Source organism: Rhipicephalus sanguineus, chromosome 2 (assembly GCF_013339695.2).
Source record: "Rhipicephalus sanguineus isolate Rsan-2018 chromosome 2, BIME_Rsan_1.4, whole genome shotgun sequence".
NCBI classification, from domain to species: domain Eukaryota; kingdom Metazoa; phylum Arthropoda; class Arachnida; order Ixodida; family Ixodidae; genus Rhipicephalus; species Rhipicephalus sanguineus.
Window position 1 is genome coordinate 123513566 of NC_051177.1, and position 24007 is coordinate 123537572.

Consider the following 24007-nt stretch of genomic DNA (forward strand, 5'->3'; position numbering starts at 1 on the left):
TGTGGCTGCTAACCGAACACGATGCAGACCCCTCGATATCTGCAGATTCGGTACTATGCTGCGGCCACGTGCAAAAGGGGGCTTGCAAAGAGCCCAATGTATCTCAAGATGTCGATGCCAGAGGAAGGCGCATGCTTTCAGTGAGAACGGCGAATGCCTTGCATCTTCGTGGGACGTTGGCGGTAGCCTTCGCGGGTAGACTTGGACGTTCAGCTGCCACTGCGATAGCACCGGCGGTCCCTCACCCGTCAGCGGTGCCCTTAGGCGCTCAGGTTGACGTGACAGCACGTGAGACAGCTAAAGATACGCTGGCCCACTTCGACGTGGTTTAGACACGTCGAACACAGAACCGCAGGAGCAGCATCGGCTGTGCAAGCGGGCTCGCGAAGCGATGTTCCTTGCATTTGGCTCACACCCACAACGGGGGATTGGCCAAGAAGCCGGCGGTTAAACTAAATTGGAACATTTAGTAAAAATCAGCGAAAGGGAAAAGTGGCTTTTTTCAAATAGAATAAGGCGCTTGTCGTGATACAAGAAAAGGAAATAAAGAAATAAATAGGATTTTGTTTGGGTAGGGGGGGATGAGAAACAATAAATTGAGAAACAATGAATTAGCGAGGTAACCTCACTGTGTCACCCTAACGGCGCCGTTTGCTTGCGTGCTTGCTTGTTCCTTGCATTTAGCTCCCACCCACAACGGGGGATTGGCCAAGAAGCCGGCGGTTGCAGTGATGATGATGCAGTGAAGCCGAGGATTGACGTATCGTCGTTTTCCTCGACCTCACGGAATTAACTAAAAAAACATTGGAATTAAATGCACAAAGCTTTGGATAGTTGTTCGACACTGAGTAATATACCTCAGCCCGCTATGTAGAATAGGCAATCAATCGAGCAGTAATAGTATAAAACAAAATAATTTCTGCCAATAAAGATATTTAAAATTTTAAATGCGAAGCATTTCTTAGCGAACTTCTGCGACTTTGAGCGTATCTATCTATCTATCTATCTATCTATCTATCTATCTATCTATCTATCTATCTATCTATCTATCTATCTATCTATCTATCTATCTATCTATCTATCTATCTATGCAGGGGCAGCGGGAGGGCTTGGCCCTGCATTACACAGTACAGGGGTCATACAGGGGTCCGGTACCCTTGGTGTCACGATGGAAGAAAGGCTGAGAGGGAGAGAGAAATAAAACCAACTGCGCGTTTGTTGAGCTATAGAGATCGCACGCTTAAGAAGGTAGACAAATGAACGAGACTGTAGTGATTATAGCGCTTTGGACGAGCCTCTTCTTACTAGAAACATCTCCAAATGTCTGTGGCACAGAAATGACAACAAGATATTCGAGTTAGAAACTTTACGATTTCGGACAGGGCACCTCGATGTGTCCGTCTCCCCCTCTTACAAGGTGGAGACAGATCTTCTTGCGGACGCCATCTTGGTTTGAACGTTCCTGTCCGGTGGCACTGCCCGGCATGCAGCGATGCAGCGCATTCAGTAAAATGCGCAGAAATCGGGCTCAGTTTATCCCTTCTGATGGTACGGCTTCAGCATATTTTCTTGACAACCGTTATGTGAGGCTTTTATTATTAAATTCTGGTGAACCAAAGTAATTTGATGTGTATCTGTCTGCCTATATGACCGCCTACGTCTTCGGCTTCGCGCTGTCGTTTCGATCATTAACTTGGTCTAGGACAAATTTGGCATGACATGACGAGAGCGTGAGATGAACATAAATGACATGTCATAACATGAATATCATGTCATGCATGACATGTACGTAATGATATACATGACACAGTCTTAGTGCTGTCACGGTGGTTTCATTAAGTTGGTAATTACCAAAGTTGGCAGGATATGACATAGGTGTGCAACGAACACAAACGACAGATCACAGCATGAAAACGATGTCATTCATGTCGCGCACGTCATGATATACTTCATAATGATGTACGTAATAGAAAGAACGAGAAAGAAAAAGAAATAGAGAGAGAGAGAGAGAAAGAGAGGAGGAAGGAAATAAAAATAGACAAAAAGGCACACAAAAAAGCAGAGAGGAGAGACAAAGAAAGAAATAGAGGAAGAAAGAAAGAAAAAAATGGCAAAACGTAGGAAAATGCAACAGTCCGGACGACCTAGGTGCCCATCATCTACAATGTCTCTTTAGAACAGCGCCTAAAGCGCAAGCTACGCATTTTTTTTTTGCTTAGAAAGTTCATGTTTTATTCACCATCGTATACCACTGCAGCGAATCCACAGGAATCAGCAGTATTGTCAAATACATAATAAATACCGCCGCCAGCACGTATGCGTCCACGCACCTGTCACTAACGGCCATTTCGAAGAAAATATCTTCTACAAGACTAAAGCGGCCTCACATTGACTCGCACTGCCTCGGTCCATTTGAGCAGGGGATGAGTTCGAAGAAGTCAGGCGGAACGACATCCGTCAGCTTCATGACGTCCAGAGCGCTTTCGAAGTCCGCCAGGCTCTCGAATGTGCAGTCATTTACGTTCCCGTCAGCAAACAAGAAATACTGCACAGGCTCGGGTAGCCTCAGGCTTCACAGGTTCGGAGGTGTTGCTGCCATAAGTAGTGAACCGGTACCGGCTAGGCGGATCATGGGAGACCGCTGGGCGATTTGATCTTCTAGATCAGAACCCTGGTTCCAACGAATTTGTATGACACCGCTATCACTGATAGGACTCGAATGCGGGACCATGTGGAGGGGCATCACGGAGATAGCCCTTCCCTGGAGTTGCCGGTCAGTAGGCTTAGCGGTTAGCAGCTCCGACTTTCGTTAGTTGGCTCTTCTTCGATGACGCTGCAGAACAGCCTGCACGTCACGGATCTGCAGCCAGTGATTCCTTCACGGGCTGCTTGTTCGTTTTGAGCCGCATGGAATGTGTAGTGGTCCTCCAATATTTTGCAGATGTCGACTTCTTGGGATATTGAAAATGCCGTCTGGCTCCACACTGTGGCTGCGTGGAGCTCTCGTCCCGGTTGTATGCCACTGTTCTCACCAACGAAGGCCGGAGTAGGGCTCCTGACCCTCGATGGAGGCTCCAATGGCGACGGGACGATTTCCTGGGATGAGAAGAACTGGTCGATGGTCTGCTGCAAGCGCTCCTCAAACGGGTCGTAGCGATCTTCTGGCTGGAGAGAACTTAGCTCTTCTTTATCAATGTTAACCAAAAACAGGACGGCCATCTGCTCGATTGACCACCTGAACGAGCGTGACGATGCCAGCACTTCTGGGCTTCTGAATCGAAACATCGATGGTGAGCAGAGTCGTTGACTGAGGTGTTCTGCTTCCACATCGAAGGGGTTTGTTTTGTTGTTGTATTTGTTGTAGCTGCAGATGCTGCTGCTGCTGCCGCTGCTGCGACAGATGCCGCGTCTAGTCTGCGGCTCCTTATTCGCCATTGCGCTGCTCCCATGGCGAGGGGATTCGGGCTCGCCGAATAAGAAACCAACCTCTTGACCGTCGGTGCTAGAATCACTGCCGCTGGTGCTGCTGCGCTGGAAAGACTGGGTCAATTCGGTCATTGTGGCTGCTAACCGAACACGATGCAGACCCCTCGATATCTGCAGATTCGGTACTGTGCTGCGGCCACGTGCAGAAGGGGGCTTGCAAAGAGCCCTATGTATCTCAAGATGTCGATGCCAGAGGAAGGCGCATGCTTTCAGTGAGAACGGCGAATGCCTTGCATCTCCGTGAGACGTTGGCGGTAGCCTTCGCGGGAAGACTTGGACGTTCAGCTGCCACTGCGTTAGCACCGGCGGTCCATCACACGTCAGCGGTGATGATGATGATGATGATGCTCCTTGGATGATGGCACGTACCCACTCATGCGGTGCCCTTATGCGCTCAGGTTGATGTGACAGCACGTGAGACAGCTAAAGATACGCTGGCCCACACCCACAACGGGGCATTGGCCAAGAAGCCGGCGGTTAAACTAAAATGGAACATTTAGTAAAAATCAGCGAAAGAGAAAAGTGGATGTTTTCAAATAGAAGGCGCTTGTCGTGATACAAGAAAAGGAAATAAAGAAATAAATAAGATTTTGTTTGGGTAAGGGGGGGGGGATGAGAAACAATAAATTGAGAAACAATGAATTGGCGAGGTAATCTCACTGTGTCACCCTAACGGCGCCGTTTGCTTGCTTGCTTGCGTGTTCCTTGCATTTGGCTCACACCCACAACGGGGGATTGGCCAAGAAGCCGGCGGTTACAGAGGGATGAGGATTGACGTATCGTCGTTTTCCTCGACCTCACGGAAGTAACTAAAAAAACATTGTAATTAAATGCACAAAGCTTTGGATAGTTGTTCAACACTGAGTAATATACCTCAACCCGCTATGTAGAATAGGCAATCAATCGAGCAGTAATAGTATAAAACAAAATAATTTCTCCCAATAAAGATGTTTAAAATTTTAAATGCGAAGCATTTCTTAGTGAACTTCTGCGACTTTGAGCGTATCTATCTATCTATCTATCTATCTATCTATCTATCTATCTATCTATCTATCTATCTATCTATCTATCTATCTATCTATCTATCTATCTATCTATCTATCTATCTATCTATCTATCTATCTATCTATCTATCTATCTATCTATCTATCTATCTATCTATCTAGCCGCCTACGACTTTGTGCTCTCCTGCTCGTTTCGTTAATCGAATGTACACCAAAATTGGTATGGCATAACATGACTGTATGGCGAACATGAATGACGAGTCATGGCATCAAAATAATGACATGCATGTCATGAACGACATGATATACATGCCACAGCCTTGGTGCTCTTACGGCCATTTCGTTAACTTGATATATACGAAAATTAATACGGCGTGACAAGACTGTATGAGGAACGTAACTGACAGGTCCTAACGTGCAAATCATGACACGCATGTCATGTACAGCATGATATACATGCCACGCTCATGGTGCGCTCGCGGCCGTTTCGCTAGCTTGATATATACCAACATTCGTATTGCGCGACGTGACTGTGTGACGAACATAAATAACACGACTTAACACGAAAATCATGACACGCATGTCATGTAAAGCATGACCTACGTGCCGCAGCTCATGGTGCGCTGGCGGCCGTTTCGCTAGCTTGATATACACCAAAATTGGTATTGCGTGACGTGACTGTGTGACGAACATAAATAACACTAGCTAATATGAAAATCGTGACACGCATGTCATGTACAGCATGGCTTACGTGCCGCTATCATGGTGCGCTGGCCGGCCGTTTCGCTAGCTTGATCTACCCCGAAATTGGTAATTCGCGACGTTACTGTGTAACGAACATAAATAACATGAGTGGCACGCATTTTCCTCAATGACAGACAAGATGATGTATGAAGCTCTTTGCTGGCTGCTTCGCATTACATCGATTCCCACAATGAGTGGGACCTGGCGGCTTTTTTTATGAATTGTACAATCGTAGGAAATCGTCTTCTTTCTCATAGCTAGGTTAGTATTATTAACACGAAAGTGTTTTATGCCGGGGTCCACCAAGACTTCAGTGACGTATTTCCGTCACGGAAATGACGTCGAAAAAATATACACAGTCAGATGACAAAGAAAGAAAGGTACCGTCAACGGGCATCGAACTCACGACCGCTTGGTCCGCAACAACAGATGCCGGGCACGCCACCCACTGCGCCACGGTCACAGACTCTGGAGGCTTTACGAACGCGCCTTTTATATCTACCAACCTCCCGGTCGGCTGGGTGGTGTTGACATCTGAGAGTGGTAAGGTAAAGTAATTCGTCATTGCTGTGGCCTCCGCGACTAGAAACTTGCAACGCGTTACGCGTCCGTCCCATTCGGCGCGTTTTCAATAGAAGTTGAATTTTGTCAATGCCTTAACACACCGCGAGGTGGCAACCTTTGCCCAAGCGTCGTAAAAGCGTCGGCTTCGCTCAGCATCACGCTAATACAAACCCAAAAATAGCTCTGCGACGCGCGCCTGCCTCACCTGGCTGTAACACCGCGTTCCATGCTCACGCGCTCGCCCCGAGGAAAATCGCGGCCAGGCTACCGGGGCGGCACGACGCCCCCTAGTCCGGCCGTGGTTTTTAATCACGTTTTAACATGCCGCGGGATGGCGACCAAGCTCTGCGTCCGATATGCGACGCTCTTCTGGCTATCACACCTCGTTCTCTGATTACGCTTTCACCGTTAAATACTACAGCTACCACAAGGGTTTGTTTCATCATTTAACATGGACGTTAGTCGTCGGGATGGAGGTGTACCAGCAATCATCAAAGCGGGTGCATACACGTTAAACGGCGCCATCAGCTGCCAGACATCAATATACATTGTGCAAACTCTCTTATATCAATGGAGTACAGTAAGCATTCAGTTTTTTAAGCTTTCTGTTACCAATAAGACAAACCCTACTGAAACGTTCCGTATGCCATTCCAATAATCCCGTATGTTTCCGTCAGAATCTTACGGAAATATATGAAAAACATATGGATTCCGTATGGAGACATACGGAATTATTGAAATGGCATACGGAACGTTTCAGTAGGGAAGCTGTTCTTATTGATCTTTGCGGAAAAATAGTATGAAGTGAACACGACAATCCATTCAACGTAATCTATTATTATCTAATCGCCGACGTTCCTGTTGCAGAGAGAGATACAGCAATACTTAATTTGTATATACAGAGGTCTGGTCTGGCGCCACCTGTTCCATGCGGTTACTGTCGAGAGCATGAAAACATTGATTATTTTTTACTTATCTGCGGTCGTTTTATAAGTCATGAAAAATGGCATTTAGAAATTTTATTCGGAAACTTAAAGGGGTCATGAACCACTTTTCCAAGTAATGATCTAATGACCTCAGTATCGGAGTTTACTGTCTGCCGAATCGATTGCCACAAAGATTTCTCGAATCCGTGAAGAACGAGCGGAGTTACGGGTGTTTGGTGCACGCTCTCAGTGGTTTCTCTCTTTTCTCGTCCCGACGAGCGCACTGGAAGCTACACAGGTAGGCATGGCACGGGGGAAAGAAGTTACGTCAGCGCGCGTCGTGAAACGCGATCGTTCTCCCGCTGTGATTCGCCTGCGCGAGTGTGGATTCTGTGTAATGTTAGCAGACTGAGGAGTGGGGCGCCGGCAAGTGGCGACACCCCGTGGCAAGAAGCGCATCTAATCTGAACGCCGCTCTCGGTTTATGTCCGCTATCGGCCAATGGGGATGCTATGTCTTTTGCGACGCGGAGAAGCAGATACGCGACGTCAACTAGCAGACGCCTCCACCGACGAGAGTGAGAACCGGCCTCTGTTTGAAGAGAGGGCGCCTGAGAAAACAGCAACTTCGCGCTCCGCTTGTAGCCTTTACGCGGCGCGCACGACTGCAATATTTGGCTGAGCAGTTCATAGCCGTGTCAGCTTTCCGCAGGATGTGTTTTTTCAACAAGCCCAAGGGGTGCTTCATGACCCCTTTTTAAGAATTAATCTGAATTCGTAAAATATTTAGTTCTTTAGGGCGCTTTCGCTAAGATACAGCAACAGCAACGTCTGCTTAGATATATCCGATTTTCGCAGTGACACAAGATGAGTTCCAGGTGAATATTATTACGAATTAACATTTCGTGCTTCGTAATTCCTCCCACTAGTTAACTGTATTTCATATTATTGTATTAACGCTTACCTTAATGGCTATACCTAGTCAATTTCAATTGTTGTTTATACCCTAGGCCAGTGGTTCCCAAATGGGGGTCCGCGGTCCCCAAGGGGTCCACGAAGCCATTTTCGGGGGTCCGCGAAACGCGTTTTTTTTGGAGGCACACTGTATGCTATGACAGCGGCCCCTTTTGCATTTTGGTATGCTTCAGCGCATAATACATTTGCCTTGCGGCAGAGCTGACTTATGTTTCCCCTTCTTCATGAGATGGCTGTATATAAAGCTTTTATTGTGGTTCTCTACTACATATGCCCGCGAGCATGCTTTCTCCAGACTTGCATATTTGAAGAGCAAACATAGCTAAAAAGAGGTTGAATGTGGCTGCAGACCGCACAACTTATTAAGCTGTTGAGATCGAATTGGCACGACACTTTAGTTTGACCATTCATTGCCAGGGAGAAACAACAGGCACCTATTTCACGCTGCGTGTTGTGCTAATTTATGACTGCCCCTTTCCTCTCTGCAAGGTGTCCCTCATCACTTCCACCAGTTCACAAGGGGTCCCCGAAACATTGCCCTACGAACCACTCCCCTACGCGATCAATTCATTCCTAACCCTTCGTCTTAATTGAAACATTTTCCCCTTTATATTAACCACCGGTTTCATGGCTAATCCCCCGGTGGGTAGGAGCAAGGAAAAAAGGCAGAAGCAAGCAAGCAAGCAATCTCTCAGGAGAAATCCTATGGTAGAGGATTAGGGGGTAGACCGGTCGTTGTCCATTCGCAGACGCAGTGATATACTGTGGGCTTGGCTCCGCAGTAGGGGCAGTAAGGGTGATGGTGGAATAGGTGAAGGGCGATAGGAACTTAATGCCGACGACCCTGAGAGAGCGACATGCAAATCTGAAATGTCATGAATAACAGCCAAGCTGCGTGCGTCAGATGTGAAGAAGACGACGATGCCGGTTTTGGAAAAAGAAAGGAATCTATGAACACATAATTGCAGTAGAAGTTAATTGTAATGACAGAGGGTACGTGAAGCGAGAGGAAGGAGTGTACTGAGCAATTGTTCTTTTTAAAAAAAATTTGCGCACCTTGCACTATGTCGCGCAAGGCTGGGTCACAGCAGAGCTGGTGGACACCTAGCTGGTCTTGGCTTGGCTTGGCTTCCACCCTCTTGTCTCTCTCTTTCCCACCCATTGCTATACTATACCATACACGGCTATGTTTGCTCTCATTCTTTACATCTTTTTTTTTGTGTCTGTTTCTTTGTATCTCTTTCTCCCTCTATTTCTTTCTCTGTCTTTATATCTTTTCCTCGCTGTCGTTCTACTTTTTCTCTCTTTCTTCCCATTCTTTTTCTATATTTTTCTCTTTCACTTTCGTTCTATATGTCTTTCTTTCTCCCTCTCTCCATCTGCAATCGTCCTCTTGCCTTCCATCCTTTCCTCTCTTTCTTTCCTGTCCTTCTATCTACCTCTTTCTTTCTGTCTTTACTCGATTCCCCTCCCCCTTCCCCCTCCTCGCCTTCACCACTCTCCTCCTCACCCTGACTTTCCTTTCCCACCCCCTTGCTATAATGTGCTATGCAAGGCTATGTTATGGTCTGCTAGCGTGCCTGGATAGCCGAGTGGTTAGGACACTCGCCTTGGTATTGTAAGTACCCGCGTTCGAGTCTCCGATTTCTCTCGCCAAGAATTTCTGTCTTCTTTCTATCTCTTTCTTTCCCTTTCTCTCTCTTTCTCGCTTTCTTTCTCTCTCGCTCTCGTTCTCTCGCCCATCAGAGTTGCTGTATCCCACGCCGCAATACACTTTATTGATACCAGATGGGAGTGGGAAAGCCAGGCTGGGCGGAGGGCTAGATGGGGAGACCAGTCGGCCAGCCTCTCTATGGCGTCGCAGAAACGAGTAGGGCGCCTCGATGTGTCCGCCTCGAGAATTTCGGGGCATGCTCAGCAGCGCCTCGCAAGTGCGCTCGTAGTAAGCCTGCGATGCATGGCATGAAAGCGAACTGATGCGAACTAAGGCATCTTAATGTTGATTGCGGGTCCTGGACTGACTTCGCCGTTATCTGAACCGATGCAAGGAGACTTTGCAACTTCATTAGGGAGCAATAATTCCTAATGCGCGTTCTAAGCGGCGACCTAATGGCCACATCAAGCGTATTTTACTTCGCATCTCTGTCGCGATGTGTCTCGCGCGTAAACTTGCAAAAAATGGCTGTGACAATTCATCGCTGATCACTCCTGCTAGCTTAGGAACAAGCTCCCACAACAGTCGAGTGAATGACCACATTTATTGGGCCGATGTACTTGAACCACTACATCGGTTTGTGGATATTCAGGAATAAAGATCACAGCGACCCGGCCGAGGCACAAGCAGTTGATTACATTAATTCATTCTTTCGGTAAAACAAACGCGCTGTATATGCCCTAAAGCTTGCTTTGGAACAGCCCCATGGAGCGCGGACGTTAGGGTCAGCACCTAGAGCAATGAGCCAGCGCAGCCTACCGCAGGGACTGGATACTATTAGCGTGTTCAGGCGGCACAGTTCGCACGAAACACAGAAGCTTGATGAGCCCTCGCGCAGGCCTGTAGAAACAGTCCTCGCGGTGCGACGCGAAAACATGCACAGCGGTAAGTAAATACAAAATTTGGAAAAAGCAAAGACAAAAAAACCACGCGCTTCAGTCCAGCGTCCTGCACTTCATAAGTAGAACGCATTGTGAGTCCAGTCGTAATTGGTCGCATGCTGTAACAGCTAATCTAAGAAGAATACGCCTCGATAGGAAGTTCGACACCAGGTGATTGATCATCGTGAAACGTATGACGAAATGTTTATAAAAACATCGTGAATGAGACAAGGTGAAAAGACCATCGAGCTGCGATAAGGCGATATTGTACAAAGAAAAAGAACTAAAAAAAACAATTCTGAACCTAAGCTGTACACTGGAGTAGACGTCTGCACGAACATTGTCAAAGACGATTCCATCGCCAAGTGGTGGTGGTTCCTATGGCGGGACGTCGGAAGACCCGGTAGAGCGTCACGACTGCGGGCGCGTCATTCGCGCGGCCGGACGGACCACATAGCTAGCCGGGTCCGACGACCGCCACGGAGACGGCGCGTTGCTTCTTGTAGTCGTAGTGCGTGAGCGGCTGGTGGAACCAGTCCAGGTCGCTCGGCAGGTGGTAACGCATCGCGGTGGTGATGAGCATTATGGGCCGGGCCCGATCGGAGGGGATGCCCGGCAACGTCATCTCGCGCACCGTGCCGGGGATGTACGCGGGACCAGTGTAAAGCTCCTGCGTCTTGGAGCACTGGACCACGCCCTGGACCAGGATGACGTCCAGCACGGCCTCGTCGAGCGAGAAGTCGATGGCGTAATACAAGTTGGGCATGATGCCGTTCTCCAGGAAGCGCTTTAGCTTGTCGTGCGTCCACTCCTGCCGAGTGGGAGAATTGTGTATGAGAACACAGTGTCGCGGGCTTTTTAATGAGAAAGCCTTGGATGCCTCATCAAACGCAAAAATTGAGCGTCGGCATCGGCGGCGTTAACAGAAGTGATAAAAAGAATCACCATCATATCATGACGTCATCATGACGTCACAGATCGCCGAAATTTGTGACGTCATGATGTCGTGACCTCACTATGACGTCACATAACGCGACGTCACATGATGAGGTCCTCACAGCATCGCTTGATGAAAGGTGTGCCGATCCCGGAGGCAGTGCAAAATCATGCGAGGCGTAAAAAGCTTGCAATGCCTCGGATCTTGGATGCTGTGAAGAAAAGTACACCATCTCCCGATAAAGGGAACCATGTGTGGATGCGAAGCAGCGGGAAGATGGTTAGCTTGAGCGGGAGATGGCGTAATTTTATTGAGAGGATGACTGAGAATGTGTAAGAGAAGAGAGACCACGCCACTCGACGTTGGCGTTTCGATTCGGCTTCCCGAGCCCGGAGTTCAGGGTTCTCTTGCCACCGTTCACGTTTCCTTTCGGCTTCGCGAGCGCAAAGTTCGGGATCGCCACGTCGCCGCTCCCGTTTCGCGGCAGCGGCCCGAGCGCTCATCGCGGCGCTGCGCAGGAGAGAGAATGAGGCGCGCGCGCTCCGTCGTTTTCATACCGCTGAACTACCGTGGCACCCCCGGCGGAGTATGCAGCTGTCGCACCACCTGTCGTGCGCGCCGCTCCGTAGAGGATTCCTAGAGGAGAGCGGGAAGCGTAGGAGAGGAGAGAGAGGGGGAGGGGACGCGCATGCGCAGTGGGGGGTGGACGCCGCGGGACGCGGGAGTGAGGGACAAAGCCCCCGCCATAAGCTGCTTCGCATCTAAAACACGTTAGGTGCAGAAAGCTTTCGGGGGTGGGAGAGGATCAACACATCAACTGAGAAGAAAAACAAGACGAAGGAGATAACTTCCGCCTTCCCGTCGTCTTAGGCGAATCCGTAAGGGACCGTGTGACTTTAACATCGCAGCTGTTTAACCCGGCCGTAAAATGTGGACCCTGCAGCAATACTATCATAATCATGAACGGGTATGTGGCACAGAATTGGGGCACGTCCCACTACTCACCGCTACGGCGTTGCCTGTAACCCAGATGAGTGATAGAACGAGTACAGAGAGATAGAGATAAATAAATAAATAAATAAATAAATAAATAAACAAACAGAGGGATGGAAATAAAAATATAAGGAAAGAGAACATGCCGAAAAAACATACTTGACGAGGCGGGATTCGATCCCGGTAACCCTCGAACCGAAGGCGAGCGTCCTAACCACTGAACTATCCAGGCTTTTTTTTTTTCTTTATCTTGAACTATCCAGGCACGCTAGCAGAGCATAACATAGACTAGTATAGTATAGTGTAGCAAGGGGGTGGAAAGAGTAAGTGAGCGTGAAAAGGAGGGAAAGGAGGAGGGGAGAGAGTAAAACGTATCAGCGAAATAAGAGAGATATAGAGAGGGAGAAATGCAGAAAGAAAAAGAGACAGACAGAACATCAACGAAAGGGAGAGAAAGAAGTAGAGGGGGGAAAAAGATAGAGAAAAATTCTTGCCGAAAGAAATCCTTCACTTGGCGGAATTCGAACCCGCGTACACTCGATCCGAAGGCAAGCGTCCTAACCCCTCGGCTATCCATGCAAGGTATCAGAGCATGCGAGCAGACGTAGCACCGAAAGAGAGTCATGAGGCGTCCTAAGAAAGTGCGTACTCCCGAGGAGGAAGCCGCGGATCTCGAAGCTGGACGTGTCGGTCGACGGGGAGTACGAGCGACGACGGGCCCGTGCTCCTCTGTGAAAAGCTTTGCGCGACTTAGTGCGAACATTAAAAATGTTTCGTTAAAGCATTGGTTGTCACGTTTCGGTTTTGTTTGGTGTGTGCCGTATGAAACGCGATATACCACACCATGCACGGCAAAAAAGGGCCAACGTTTGGCAGCACCCAATGGAAGTAGGGCCCATTCAATTTGTAAGCTGAGCCTCTGACCCAGACACTTCGCCTTCAGCTGTAGTAAGGCAAAGTGGAGCGCGCACTCCTCTCCGTCCACCACCAGGAAACCAGGATGCTGGATAAACGGCGGCTCTCCCTCGTATTGCATGTTTAGTTCCTAGTTAGCAGAAAACGAAGGACCACGGCGCGACAAAGAAATACAGGCTCTATATTAAGATTTCAATTCAATTAAATGCTGTATTTATCTTTCACTGAGCAATGAAAGAAATTAGCAGTTACAAAAAGCTACTGCAGTGACTAGGTGACTGCCCCCTTCTAATAACAGCCACGGAGAGTGCGTATAGGTCGTAGATCACTAAAGAAACACTAAGAATGAGGTAGACGAAATAAAAATATTACACGTTAGTGGTAGGTTCTTCATAAGTGGATTAGAAATGAAGCTTTGTGTTTTTGCGAGATAAAAAAAAATAATTATTCAGAAAAAAATAAAGAATGACAGCGGTAAAAATTCCTCGGCATTATTTTCTGTTAGTCCTCAATTATACGGAACCACGACGAAGTGTAATAATTCTTGAGGTTTTACGTCCCAAAACCACGATATAATTACGAGGGACGTCGTAGTGGACTGCTTCGGAAATTATGACCGTCTGGTGTTCTTTAACCAAAGCATGACGCCTCCATCGAAATGCGGCCGCCGCGGCCGGGATTCGATCCCGCGACGTTCTTGTCAGCAGTCGAGCAGCATAACCATTAGACCACCGTGGCGGGTAGAGGAATGTCTAGTCTACTGAAATCAAATAATGTTACAGTATCTTAAAAAAAAAAACACGTCAAGGACATCCTGCAATGATATGCTTGCGATGCCAAAATACATTATTTCTTTTTGTAAATTTAACAATGGAGGTAGTTGCTATTGGAGCACTTATTTTCCATAGTTAGAGTGATTTCGTGTTACTTCCCAGTGTTCCGGATTGCGTGTGTCCTATGCGACTACGTTGATCCTAACTAAGAATGGCAAGGTTTTGCAGTGCGCTGTCTTGCTTCTTCATACACGACTTATAGTAGCAGGAAAGCCCGTATCCATAATGTGATGAAACTTTTACTATGGGTAATTTTGCAAAGAATGGAGCTGTATGATACAAATAGGGCATGTTACAAGTTAATGTAATAATTTTTGCAGTAACTCCATAATATTAACATTTGTGGTTGTGCCCCACACAAGTGCGCCATAGTTAAAAGTGCAAGCGAGTAATGATTTATAAAGGAGTAGATTTAAGGTAACCGCAAACGTTGCAAGAACCCAATAGTGCGTGAAAGCTTTCCAACCGAGATATCAATGCGTGCATCCCGCGATATGTCTGCAGAAAAACGGATGCCCATAGTTTTAAAGGGCTGACTGTATTCGACCGATGTGCCATTGATAAATAGTGGATAAGTTGGAGTCTATGACGCGGAAGAAACATTAATGCTTTCGTCGACATTTAATCTCAACTGGTCTTGCAGGGACCAATTCTGCATTAAATAAGGGGCAATGATGGCATTATTTGCGAAATAAACAGCGGAGCGACCAGAGAATAAAATGCTAGTGTCATCAGCGTAAATGACCTTCGAATAACGCATCCGATGCTCTCGGACGCGTTATTCGAAGGTCGCAGGTTCGGTCCCTGCCGGGGGCAATTTATCTTTTCGTCCACTCTACTTTCTTCAGATTTATATCCTAATTACTACAAATAACACCCCCTATACTTTCCTTGGTATTATTGTCTGTTAGTTCTCATGAATATTACTTCTATCCGGAGTTATACTCCGATATGTGTAGGTTTTGTAATCGAAGGGTGGACCTGAATCATATATTGTGGGCTGCCTCAGAGTGCCAGGGCAAGATAGAACATTCATTAACACTAGAAGTGCAACTCAAAGTCCTTCGGCAGGCCGAGGATGCCGCCAGAGCACAAGGACTCATGGCTGCCACCTAGGGAAGGGAGCCCATCCTTCCATATCTTGCCGTTTTAAATAAGTTATTTTCTCCTTGAATGCGTTATAGAAGTTACTTTATTTATTTGAGTGTCTCATCTTAAATATAGCTTGCGCGGGATATTTGTTGTCCTAACGGCTGCCAGAGGAGCGTTACCAAGAGTGTATGACAACATTGAGGCATAATGCGTTCCGGTAATACGCGAGATGCGCTTTTTTCTTGTGGTAGTTGTTATACTTTAGGAACAGTGTTTGGGGCTTCAAGACCTTCAGGCGAGTTAAGTTCATGATACCATGTGCAAACGTTAATATCTAGTTTTGTGTTAGTGCTTATGATTCCAGGTTCACTCATAAGTATGGAGTAGGAATATAATAAGGGCAAGGAAGCTCCCTTGAAGAACACCGGAGGTACCGTTGGCAACGTGAGCGTTCGTTGTTCACTACTACGAATCATACGAGTAAAGTTGATGCGGTAATGTTTTTCACACACTCAATAGTGACGTGACTTTCACCTATTGTCAGTACCTCTTGTGTCCTATATGCCAACGTGGTTCTCAACACCAACTACGCTACACCGCAATGTCGGCATCCTGTGGCGTGAAACACCTGCGGATTCCCCGTACCAAAAATGCGCCTGAAGTATTTTCTTCAGCACTATGACAGGGAACAAGCGAGCGCGTTGCGAACAGCCTGAAACCCCAATTCGGTCGATACTCGGATCGCGCTGTCAAAAATGAAGTGGAAGCGGTGACGTTTTCCCGTGAACTTGTCACTCCAACCATGCGTCTGTTTTCACGATGCGCGAAATATATCACACAATTAACAGCTTGACTTTGTAGCGCCTGCTGTAGCACTCACGCGCAGCGAAAAGCAGCACCCCTTTGTAAAATCACTTCGCTCTATCTTGATTTTATGTGTCAGATGCACACACACAAGCGAATGAAAAAGCGGTAGCTTGCACGGACTGCCGCGCCCTGCATGTCAGGGCCCGCCCTATAGGGCTGACGCGCTGGAGTTTTGAGTACTGTGGCGGAGCCTGGTGGCGTGCGCCGAAGTTGCTTGGGTAGTCAAAAATGGACGCCGACCGGCGAGTTACGCAGTTCTCAGTTGCTTTAAGCGTTTTACTTAATTTTGCGCCTAGTTTTCAGGCTCAAAAAGTGCTTAAAACGTACGCAGGAACTTGTCCGCTATGCCTGCAGAGTCTGACATGTTTGACGAGCGATCCCTGCTTCAACAAACCGTGCCGAAAGCAGGTGGTCTGGGCGACGGCTCTGAGCAGCGCGGTCCCGAAGCGCGGTCGCCGCCGTTATTGTTGCGTGGTTAATTGCCTTGAACATGGGGGTAAGAATCCTAATGTGCGGTTTTACTGGTTCCCCTGAAAGCCGTACGAAGTGGAGCGACGGAACCGCTGGATACGTGCCGTCCGACGCGTGAAGTGAGTACGCGAGCAAAACGTGGTTTGCAACGTAACGTGCTGATTACTTTTCGTACGCGCGTGCACGCGTTTATATATGTATATATTCCCTGTGTGCAGTCCAGACGGCACGCTGTGGCTGCCGACGGTGATCACGAGGATATGCAGCCGGCATTTCGTGCGAAACGAGAAAAACGATGCCACGAGTCACCCTGCGTATGTGCCTACGATTTTTCCGGCAGCTTACAGCCGGCTGCTTCCAGCGGCCGGCTGTAAACATTGCGCGCCGTCGCTTCTCGACCGCCACCGCACGCTGACAGAATTTGACGAATTCCCTAGAAGCAAATGTTAATAATATCTGGGGTTTAACGTCCCAAAACCACGATATGATTATGAGAGACGCCGTAGTGGAGGGCTCCGGAAATTTCGACCACCTGGGGTTCTTTAACGTGCACCTAAATCTAAGTACACGGGCCTCAAACATGACCGTGCATGGGGAAAAAGTGTGTTTGCGACTGAATGCGGCAGAAAACGGCACACGACGGGAATGCGCTCATTCGGGCCGCCGACGGCTAGCCTTCGTCTGGACCTTTCTTGATTCCGTTTCATCGTGTAATGCAAATCATGTCGGTTTTCTTAACAGCAATCTTTTCGTTTATACACTGTCGTTAATCGCGCGAGCATGCCTCGTAAAACTTAACTCGAGTTCAACGTCGTATGAGATTCGCTGCACTTGCGAGTTGCAGCACGCCGAAATGGTTCCTTCCATCTCCTGCACGTCGTAAACATACTTGACGTTGAACTTCTTGCGTTTACGCAGATTGCTTGGCCTGAAGAACTCAGCCACGCCAGAAACTGGCCGAGATCCAAAGCGCAGCACAACCGACAGCGGCGGCTCCATTGCGCATCTGAGCTTAGTGCTGCATGCGGCCGCCTGTCTGACTACTCGAAACCAAAGAGCGCCGCCTGGGCAGCCAGTCAGGCCTATACTCGCGAGCGGCCTGTGATACGCTATCAGCTGCAACTTGTATTGCGATAACAATTATATGGACATTCTCGAGGGGTTTTTGCCATCGCCGTTGCCGTCACCGTCACGTCCCGTATAAAGTCCAAATTGCCCTACATGCCGTCTTGCACCACAATTGAAAACATTCCGCTCCACATTGCCCCGCTCGGGAGGCCCGCCGTCGAAGCAGAGAGGAAACGCCTCACCCGTCTTGACCCAGCATGAAAATGCGCGAGGGGCGGGGGGAGGGTGTTGTCGCTCGAGCAGCAACTTTGAACTTTGATTCTAAGGGCGCCGTCGCGATCGCTGGCGCGCACGCTATCTCGGCAGCCATCAGCAGGCGGCTCGCATACACCCTTGTACGTGCTGCGCTCTCAACGCGAAGAGGCTGTGTGGAAAGAGCATCTCTCCCTGGAGCGGCCGTACTCTTTCACCAGCGTTTTGTAGAGTTACGCGACATCGGATCCAAGACAGCTGCCAGCCTCACTTCGTATAACAATGCAACTAGTTGCTAATTCATTGTTTCGCCCTTGCAGCCAAACTGACTTTTCTCAGCAAGAGCGAGGCGGGCGTGCCGACAATTTAGCGGGTCCGCGGCGACGTTTTCATTTTGTTTCCTATAGCGGCGGCTGCTAATCGCCCTGCGCCGGGTTTGAGGCTATTTGCCACGCACTCGCGTGTTCCCTCTCATTGTGCTCACAATAGCACATTGTACGCTATTGTCCCATGCACCCATATGAATTGCATTAATGCACCCATATCAATTTTGAAGCGACCACGGCTACATACTCACCTGGTACCGCTTCTGGTTCACGAGCACGGCAAGCCCGATGCGGATGGCCACGCTGAACCACATGCGGTAGACGAGGTTCGGCGCCTCCGGGTGCTGCTCGATCAGCGCCGTCATCTCCTCCATGGGGATGCAGCACACCTCGACGTCCGTCTCGCATACGCACTGGCACACCGACGGCCTGGACGTCAGGAAGCCCAGCAGGCCGAGACTGTCGGGCGCCACGAGGTAGTCCTGGAAGGCGCCCTCGCAGAAGTAGAAGTGCGTCGAGTCCGAGTTGGCGAGCTGCACGGGGTTCGCCCAGGGCTCCTCGTTGCAGCCGCTCACCCGGACGATACCCGAGCAGATGATGAAGACGCAGTCGTGCATGTTGTTCTTTTCCACCAGCAGCTCGCCTTCCTTCAGGTACTGGTAGAAGGAATTGAGCAGCCGCGGGACGACGTCGCGCGAGAGCCACGGCACGCTGAGCATCGTGTTGAAGGCGGCGTTGCCCACGGTCACGTTGGCGGGCATGCCGTCGGCGCGCTGGATCATCCACGACAGGTTGGAGAAGAGCAAGCCGAACTGCTTCTCGTCCAGTAGGCCCCCTTCGTGCAGCTCCCTGAGGCCGTCGAACGCCTTGTTGAGGATCCTTCGAGCTGCCTGGCGCGTCTTGGTCGCCACTTCGATGTTGGGGTAGCGCTGCTGGATGTCCACGACGTTCTTGAGTGTCCGCAGCTTGTTGTAGCCGCTGTTCTCACGAATGGCGGCCGCCAGCTGTGGCGTGGTGACGAAACGGGACACCTTGTTCATCGCCTCGTCCTCAGCCGTGATGTAGGCCCAGCTGAGGTCATACGCGTAGAACAGTTTGCGGTTAAGCAGCACGTCCAGCATGTCCCATATCCACAAGAAAAGCACGACGCGCTTCTGCAGTGTCTTCACGATCCGGCACGAGATTAGTATGATGAAGCTTATCTGCAGGAAGCTGGTGTAAGTAGCGTCGGGCTTGCCGCCACCGCTCACGGAGGCCATGCTGATGAGCGCGAACTCGGTCACGACCAGGAAGTACATGATAACATCAAGCTGCTTCCATATATCCTTGCCGACGCGCAGCATGCCAATGGTGTACACCAGACTGCCCATCTCGATCGAATAGAGCAGCAGGTAAGCGCCCTGCACTGACGTGATGATCGACAGGAGTAGCTCATACTGTGACGGGTCCGTGCGCTTTGTAATCATAAACAAAGCCAGGCCACTGAGCAGCAACACGAAGCCCAAAGCAATGAATCCGACCAAGGCGTGGTACCAGCCTTCCTTGAGCATGGCTGAGAGGAGGCTAACTTGCTCCATATTGTCTTCGTCGTCATCTGTTCGCGAGCGGGTGGAACGTACTGATTTGGATTGGCGCTTCTCAATGGCTTCGTTACCGGCGAATCGTTGCACCATGTCCTTAAGCCGGTAGATCCAGTCGGGGACGGTCACGAAAGGCTCCATCATGTTGTAATCCAGGTAGACTTCCTTCTCCATAGGATACTGCAGGGCGGCCAGTATCTTGCTCCTCGTTTTGCTGTGAATCATGCCATCCTCGTATTGCTTGTTGCAACAAACCTTCTGAAGTCTGAGGATGGAGCAGCTGGCCTTCCTTGCAGCAGCATTCCTGTAGAGGCGTGCCGGCATGTATGTGTCCGTCTGCTCAGCGTGGTCGTCTTCCTCGACGCCTCCGTAAGGGTTGTCGATATACGTGTGCATCTGAACCCACTTCCAGTCGGCACCTGAGAACTTCTTGTCTCGTCGCTGAAAGCTAGTTGACGAATTCGCGGTGTTGCGAAGCGCGATTATGACCATGTTCATGTTGGCCCTTTCCACGTCCGACAGTGCCAGGAGCCCGAGCATGGACACTAGTTTCGGCAGCGTTGTGGTGTTCAGGACTTGCACAAGAAATAGCGTGCCCAGGCGAACAAACTGTTCCTGAAGGGCGTGCTTGAGGTTGACGGTCGGGAAAGCCCTGGTCAAGTCCATGGCGATCATTATGGCACCCTTGAAGTTCGCCCAAGCCACAATCAAGCATTGCTGCCAACTGAGGCTATAGCCCACAGACGACAGCAGCGGATACATCACGATGACAGTGACGAACCGGACGCCGATCTTGGCAACGTACGCGTTGACTGGGCTGATTATCTCATGCCACGACAGAAACTCTTGCGAGTCTCGGCCTATCCGATAAGCAGACAAGAAGATGACGACGACGTTGTAGCCGTACCTGATGAGCATCCAGAACTTCCTGATCGCTATCGGGTTGGACACAGTGTCCGCTGCGTGAGAGCTGGCGGCAAGACCCATTGAGAGGATGGTGCTGATTCCAGCACCGTGCATGAACTGTTCGGCGAAGGCCCACGTCGCAATCACGCTGATAGCACTCACCACGATGGAGACGGGAAGGTCCTGTGCCAACGCTATCATGGCCATCGCGAGTGCGTGCCCGAGCGCCTTGCCCACCAGCGGCCCGATGAACAGCGTAGACGTGACTGTCTTTAGGAAGGCATAAACAGTCAACTGCTCCGACAGCGTGCTGAACCGGTAGGCCATCCAGAGAACGGTGGCTCCGATGAGCGGCTCGCCCATGATGATGGTCTCGAGTATGTGCGAGCGTGCCGACGACAGCGCGTTCATGTCGGACACGAACATGAGCTCGGGACAGCAGGTGAGCAGGCTGATGAGCACCGTCTCGGCCAAGTGCTGCTTGTCGGCGTCCCGGGTGCCCGACATGTACAGCATGAAGAGCATGGTGCTGAAGAGCAGACCACCAAAGCCAAGCAGCACGCACTGCCAGAAGCACTGCCTGAACAGTTGGCTGCGAAGGTTGAACGAGCCGGTGAACGTGAGCACGGGCAAGTAGAGGAAGAGCAGCTCACGGATGTGCTGGTCGGTAACCGGAAGAACTTTCTCTTTCGCGTCGTAGCCACTGACGAGGCGGCCTGCGCTGAATCCCAGCGCTGTAACCACGGCCACGACGGGTATGTTCAGAAAGCGTCGCAGCGCGCGGCACACGCCGGCGATGACTGCCACCACCAGGAGGATGATCACGCTCACCTGCCTGTCGTGGAGGTTGAACTCGGCGTCGCCATCCTGGCCGATCAGGGAATTCATTTCTGGGCAGCTGTGTTCGTCGACTGAATAATACGACTGAGCCTGACGGCTGCAGATCGCGTGGAAGGCCTACGCGTGACGCGTGACTTGTGAGCCCGTGGGTGGCTCTTTTCTTCTTCGTTCTCTACCAGTTGTGTATCGACTCGACTTTCGCGACATTTTTGCTGGCCGACCTGCACATGAGACCGATGTCTTCAAGCGCCTTCAAGAGCCAAAACTGCTTGTTCGGGCACCTAAAAGCGCCGATTTTCGTCTATAATAATATTAGCTTCGCTTTCAATGTGGATAGATGACGCTTATTATGAGGAAAAAGTGCAACGCATTTTTTTAATCCAGAAGTTGACGTTTGTGAATTCGCAAGTGAAGGCAGGAAATCTAAAGAACGGAGTATAACTAATAAGCGTGCGTAAAGAAAAAAAAAAAAAACGGCCAGTGTTATAGGTTAAGTAAAACGGAAACACACCAACATGAACTCGAAGATTGAGAGAGAGTGTTTGGTTTGAAGTTAGGAAGACGCTAAATTCCGGAGGTATTCGGAATCGAACTCAGTGCTTCCCGAATTGGAGGCGGACACTCCGAGTACTTGAACACCGCTTGGCGACACGAAGAAGCACGCTTGCTACATCAACCAGGTTCGGGAAAGAGCCTGAGCCAGCTCTGGCCTCGCGGACCAGATATGACGTGGCCACGAATTTCAAGGACTCGGTCCGAGCTAAAGACATTGCAAAATAAGGACCTTGTTTCTTTACCAAAATGAACATGCTTATTCTCTCTCTCCCTTTTTTATTTCGAAAGCCTGCCTTTAAGGATAATAATATGCTTTGTCAAATATACAGTCAGCGGTGGAACGGTCTGTGAATCCAGCTGTCAAGGTCGGGTGGTGTGTGTGTATGTGTGTGTGTGTGCGTGTGAGTGAGTGAGTGAGTGAGTGAGTGTGTGTGTGTGTGTGTGTGTGTGTGTGTGTGTGTGTGTGTGTGTGTGTGTGTGTGTGTGTGTGTGTGTGTGTGTTTGTGGGTGTGTGACAGAGAAAAACTTTTATTCAATAAAAGGAGAGTTTCCAGGCGCAAAACGTCCCTTTACATAGGGGACTCCTTATTCCGGGTCGCCGCTGGACCAGGCATCTACGCCCGTTGGACTAGAGCCCTTTGAGAGTGCACGCAGATCGGGCTGGGCTGCAGTAGGCGTGTGCACGAGGCAGCCTCCTTCGCTCAAACTTTGTGGCACAGAACACAAATGCAAAGCCCCTGGAGCTCATTTTCTTCTTTATATAGAACAATGTATCCATTTCGGATTCTCTGCTTTCTTGCAGCCTCTTCAATCTGTCAATTAGTGAAACCAAGTTAAAAAAAAGTCAACATCCTTCACCACCAACACGACCGCCGCCACCATCATCATCATTATAAAAGTGAAAATTGGCATCCACCCGTTTGCAGCACAAGGCTACAAGGAAACACATGCGATTTGCTCATAAAGTAATGCTTCCTAGCTGACGAAGTATTCGTCATAGTCCGGAGATCCAAGCCTCGCATCCTTTCCCTTTTCTCTAGGAACTGAGTCAAGGCATTACGTAAGGGGAATTTACAATAAACAGAGCATAAAACAATGACATGGTTAAGCTTCACACAGAAGTCGTGGCTGTGGACTGCAAAATTGTCGCTTTGGGCTCGCTCGGAAAACAGTGCTCCATATCGCAACATAACTTCCTGTTCAAACATAACATGCCTTGGTAGCATTTTCGGAATTAACCGAATGCGGTATTATCGAAAGTGTTAGGAAAAATAAAATGTATATTACATCAACTCATTTTCATTTTCTTGATGAATACGTAAATTCTGTACTTATTTTGCATAAGAGCAGTGTAAAAGCCGCAATTTTCGCCATTAGCGACTTCGTTCACAATGTGACCGCGGATTCAAAAGCCGAAGCCTGCTCTGAGCCCATCTCTTATTACGTACCGCCGCCACCAACACCACTACGCGCACGTGATAATTTTTTCGCCGGAAATATGGCCGGCAACTGATCGTTCATCCATCGCATTGTAGCAAGCTAGTTTTATGCCAGCATGCAGAGCCTTGCTGCAGCTGTTTATCTTCAACAGCTTCCCCCATGTTTGAGTTTTGTGACATTGCGCGCGCATGGCCCGAAGTCAAAACGAAGCTACTGAGTGCAGTATCCGCTGTGAACGAAACCGCGGTCGCTAAAGACACGAAGTTCTGAAGGCACGCACGCGGCCTGTGTCCAGAGTCGAGACTAAACTGCTGAGCCCCGCATCTGCTGCTGAATAAACCTGGCTCGTTAATGCACAATCATGGGTGGCGACTGCGGCATTTACACAGGCCTTTATAAATGTCTATAGAAGAGGCCTTCATAAATGCCCGCTGCCGTTTAGGTTGTTCGCGAACGCCGTTTTCGCTCCTTTGGTCGCACATTTGCGGCGCTTCTTGCTTGGCGCGCTCCGAGGATCGTCCGAATTAATCGGGCTGCGGAAAGAATATGTCCTAATTAAGGAAGTTTGACGTCATTAAACAATACATATATGCTTTCCGGCACAAGATAACACGTCCGAATTAAACGATTTTCCGAATT

The 24007-nt window shown here is 49.3% G+C and overlaps 1 protein-coding gene across 1 annotated transcript; it reads right to left on the reverse strand.

The window, feature by feature from the left end:
* Positions 1-10749: 10749 nt before the first annotated feature.
* LOC119381853 (sodium/hydrogen exchanger 10) lies at positions 10750-21421 on the reverse strand. Its single transcript, XM_037649607.2, has 2 exons — positions 18299-21421; positions 10750-11104 (listed from the first exon to the last, which is right to left on the reverse strand). Exons 1-2 carry the CDS (start codon positions 21419-21421, stop codon positions 10751-10753), a joined length of 3477 nt encoding a protein of 1158 aa, XP_037505535.1. The 3' UTR covers position 10750.
* Between the last annotated feature and the right edge of the window lie 2586 nt (positions 21422-24007).

Bases quoted from the DNA above. Each gene is read 5' to 3' on its own strand.
- LOC119381853 (XM_037649607.2), bottom strand. From the start codon at position 21,421: ATGAATTCCCTGATCGGCCAGGATGGCGACGCCGAGTTCAACCTCCAC. The intron at 11,105-18,298 runs GTGAGTATGTAG...CCCACTCGGCAG, and splicing joins TGAACCAGAAGCGGTACCAG to GAGTGGACGCACGACAAGCT.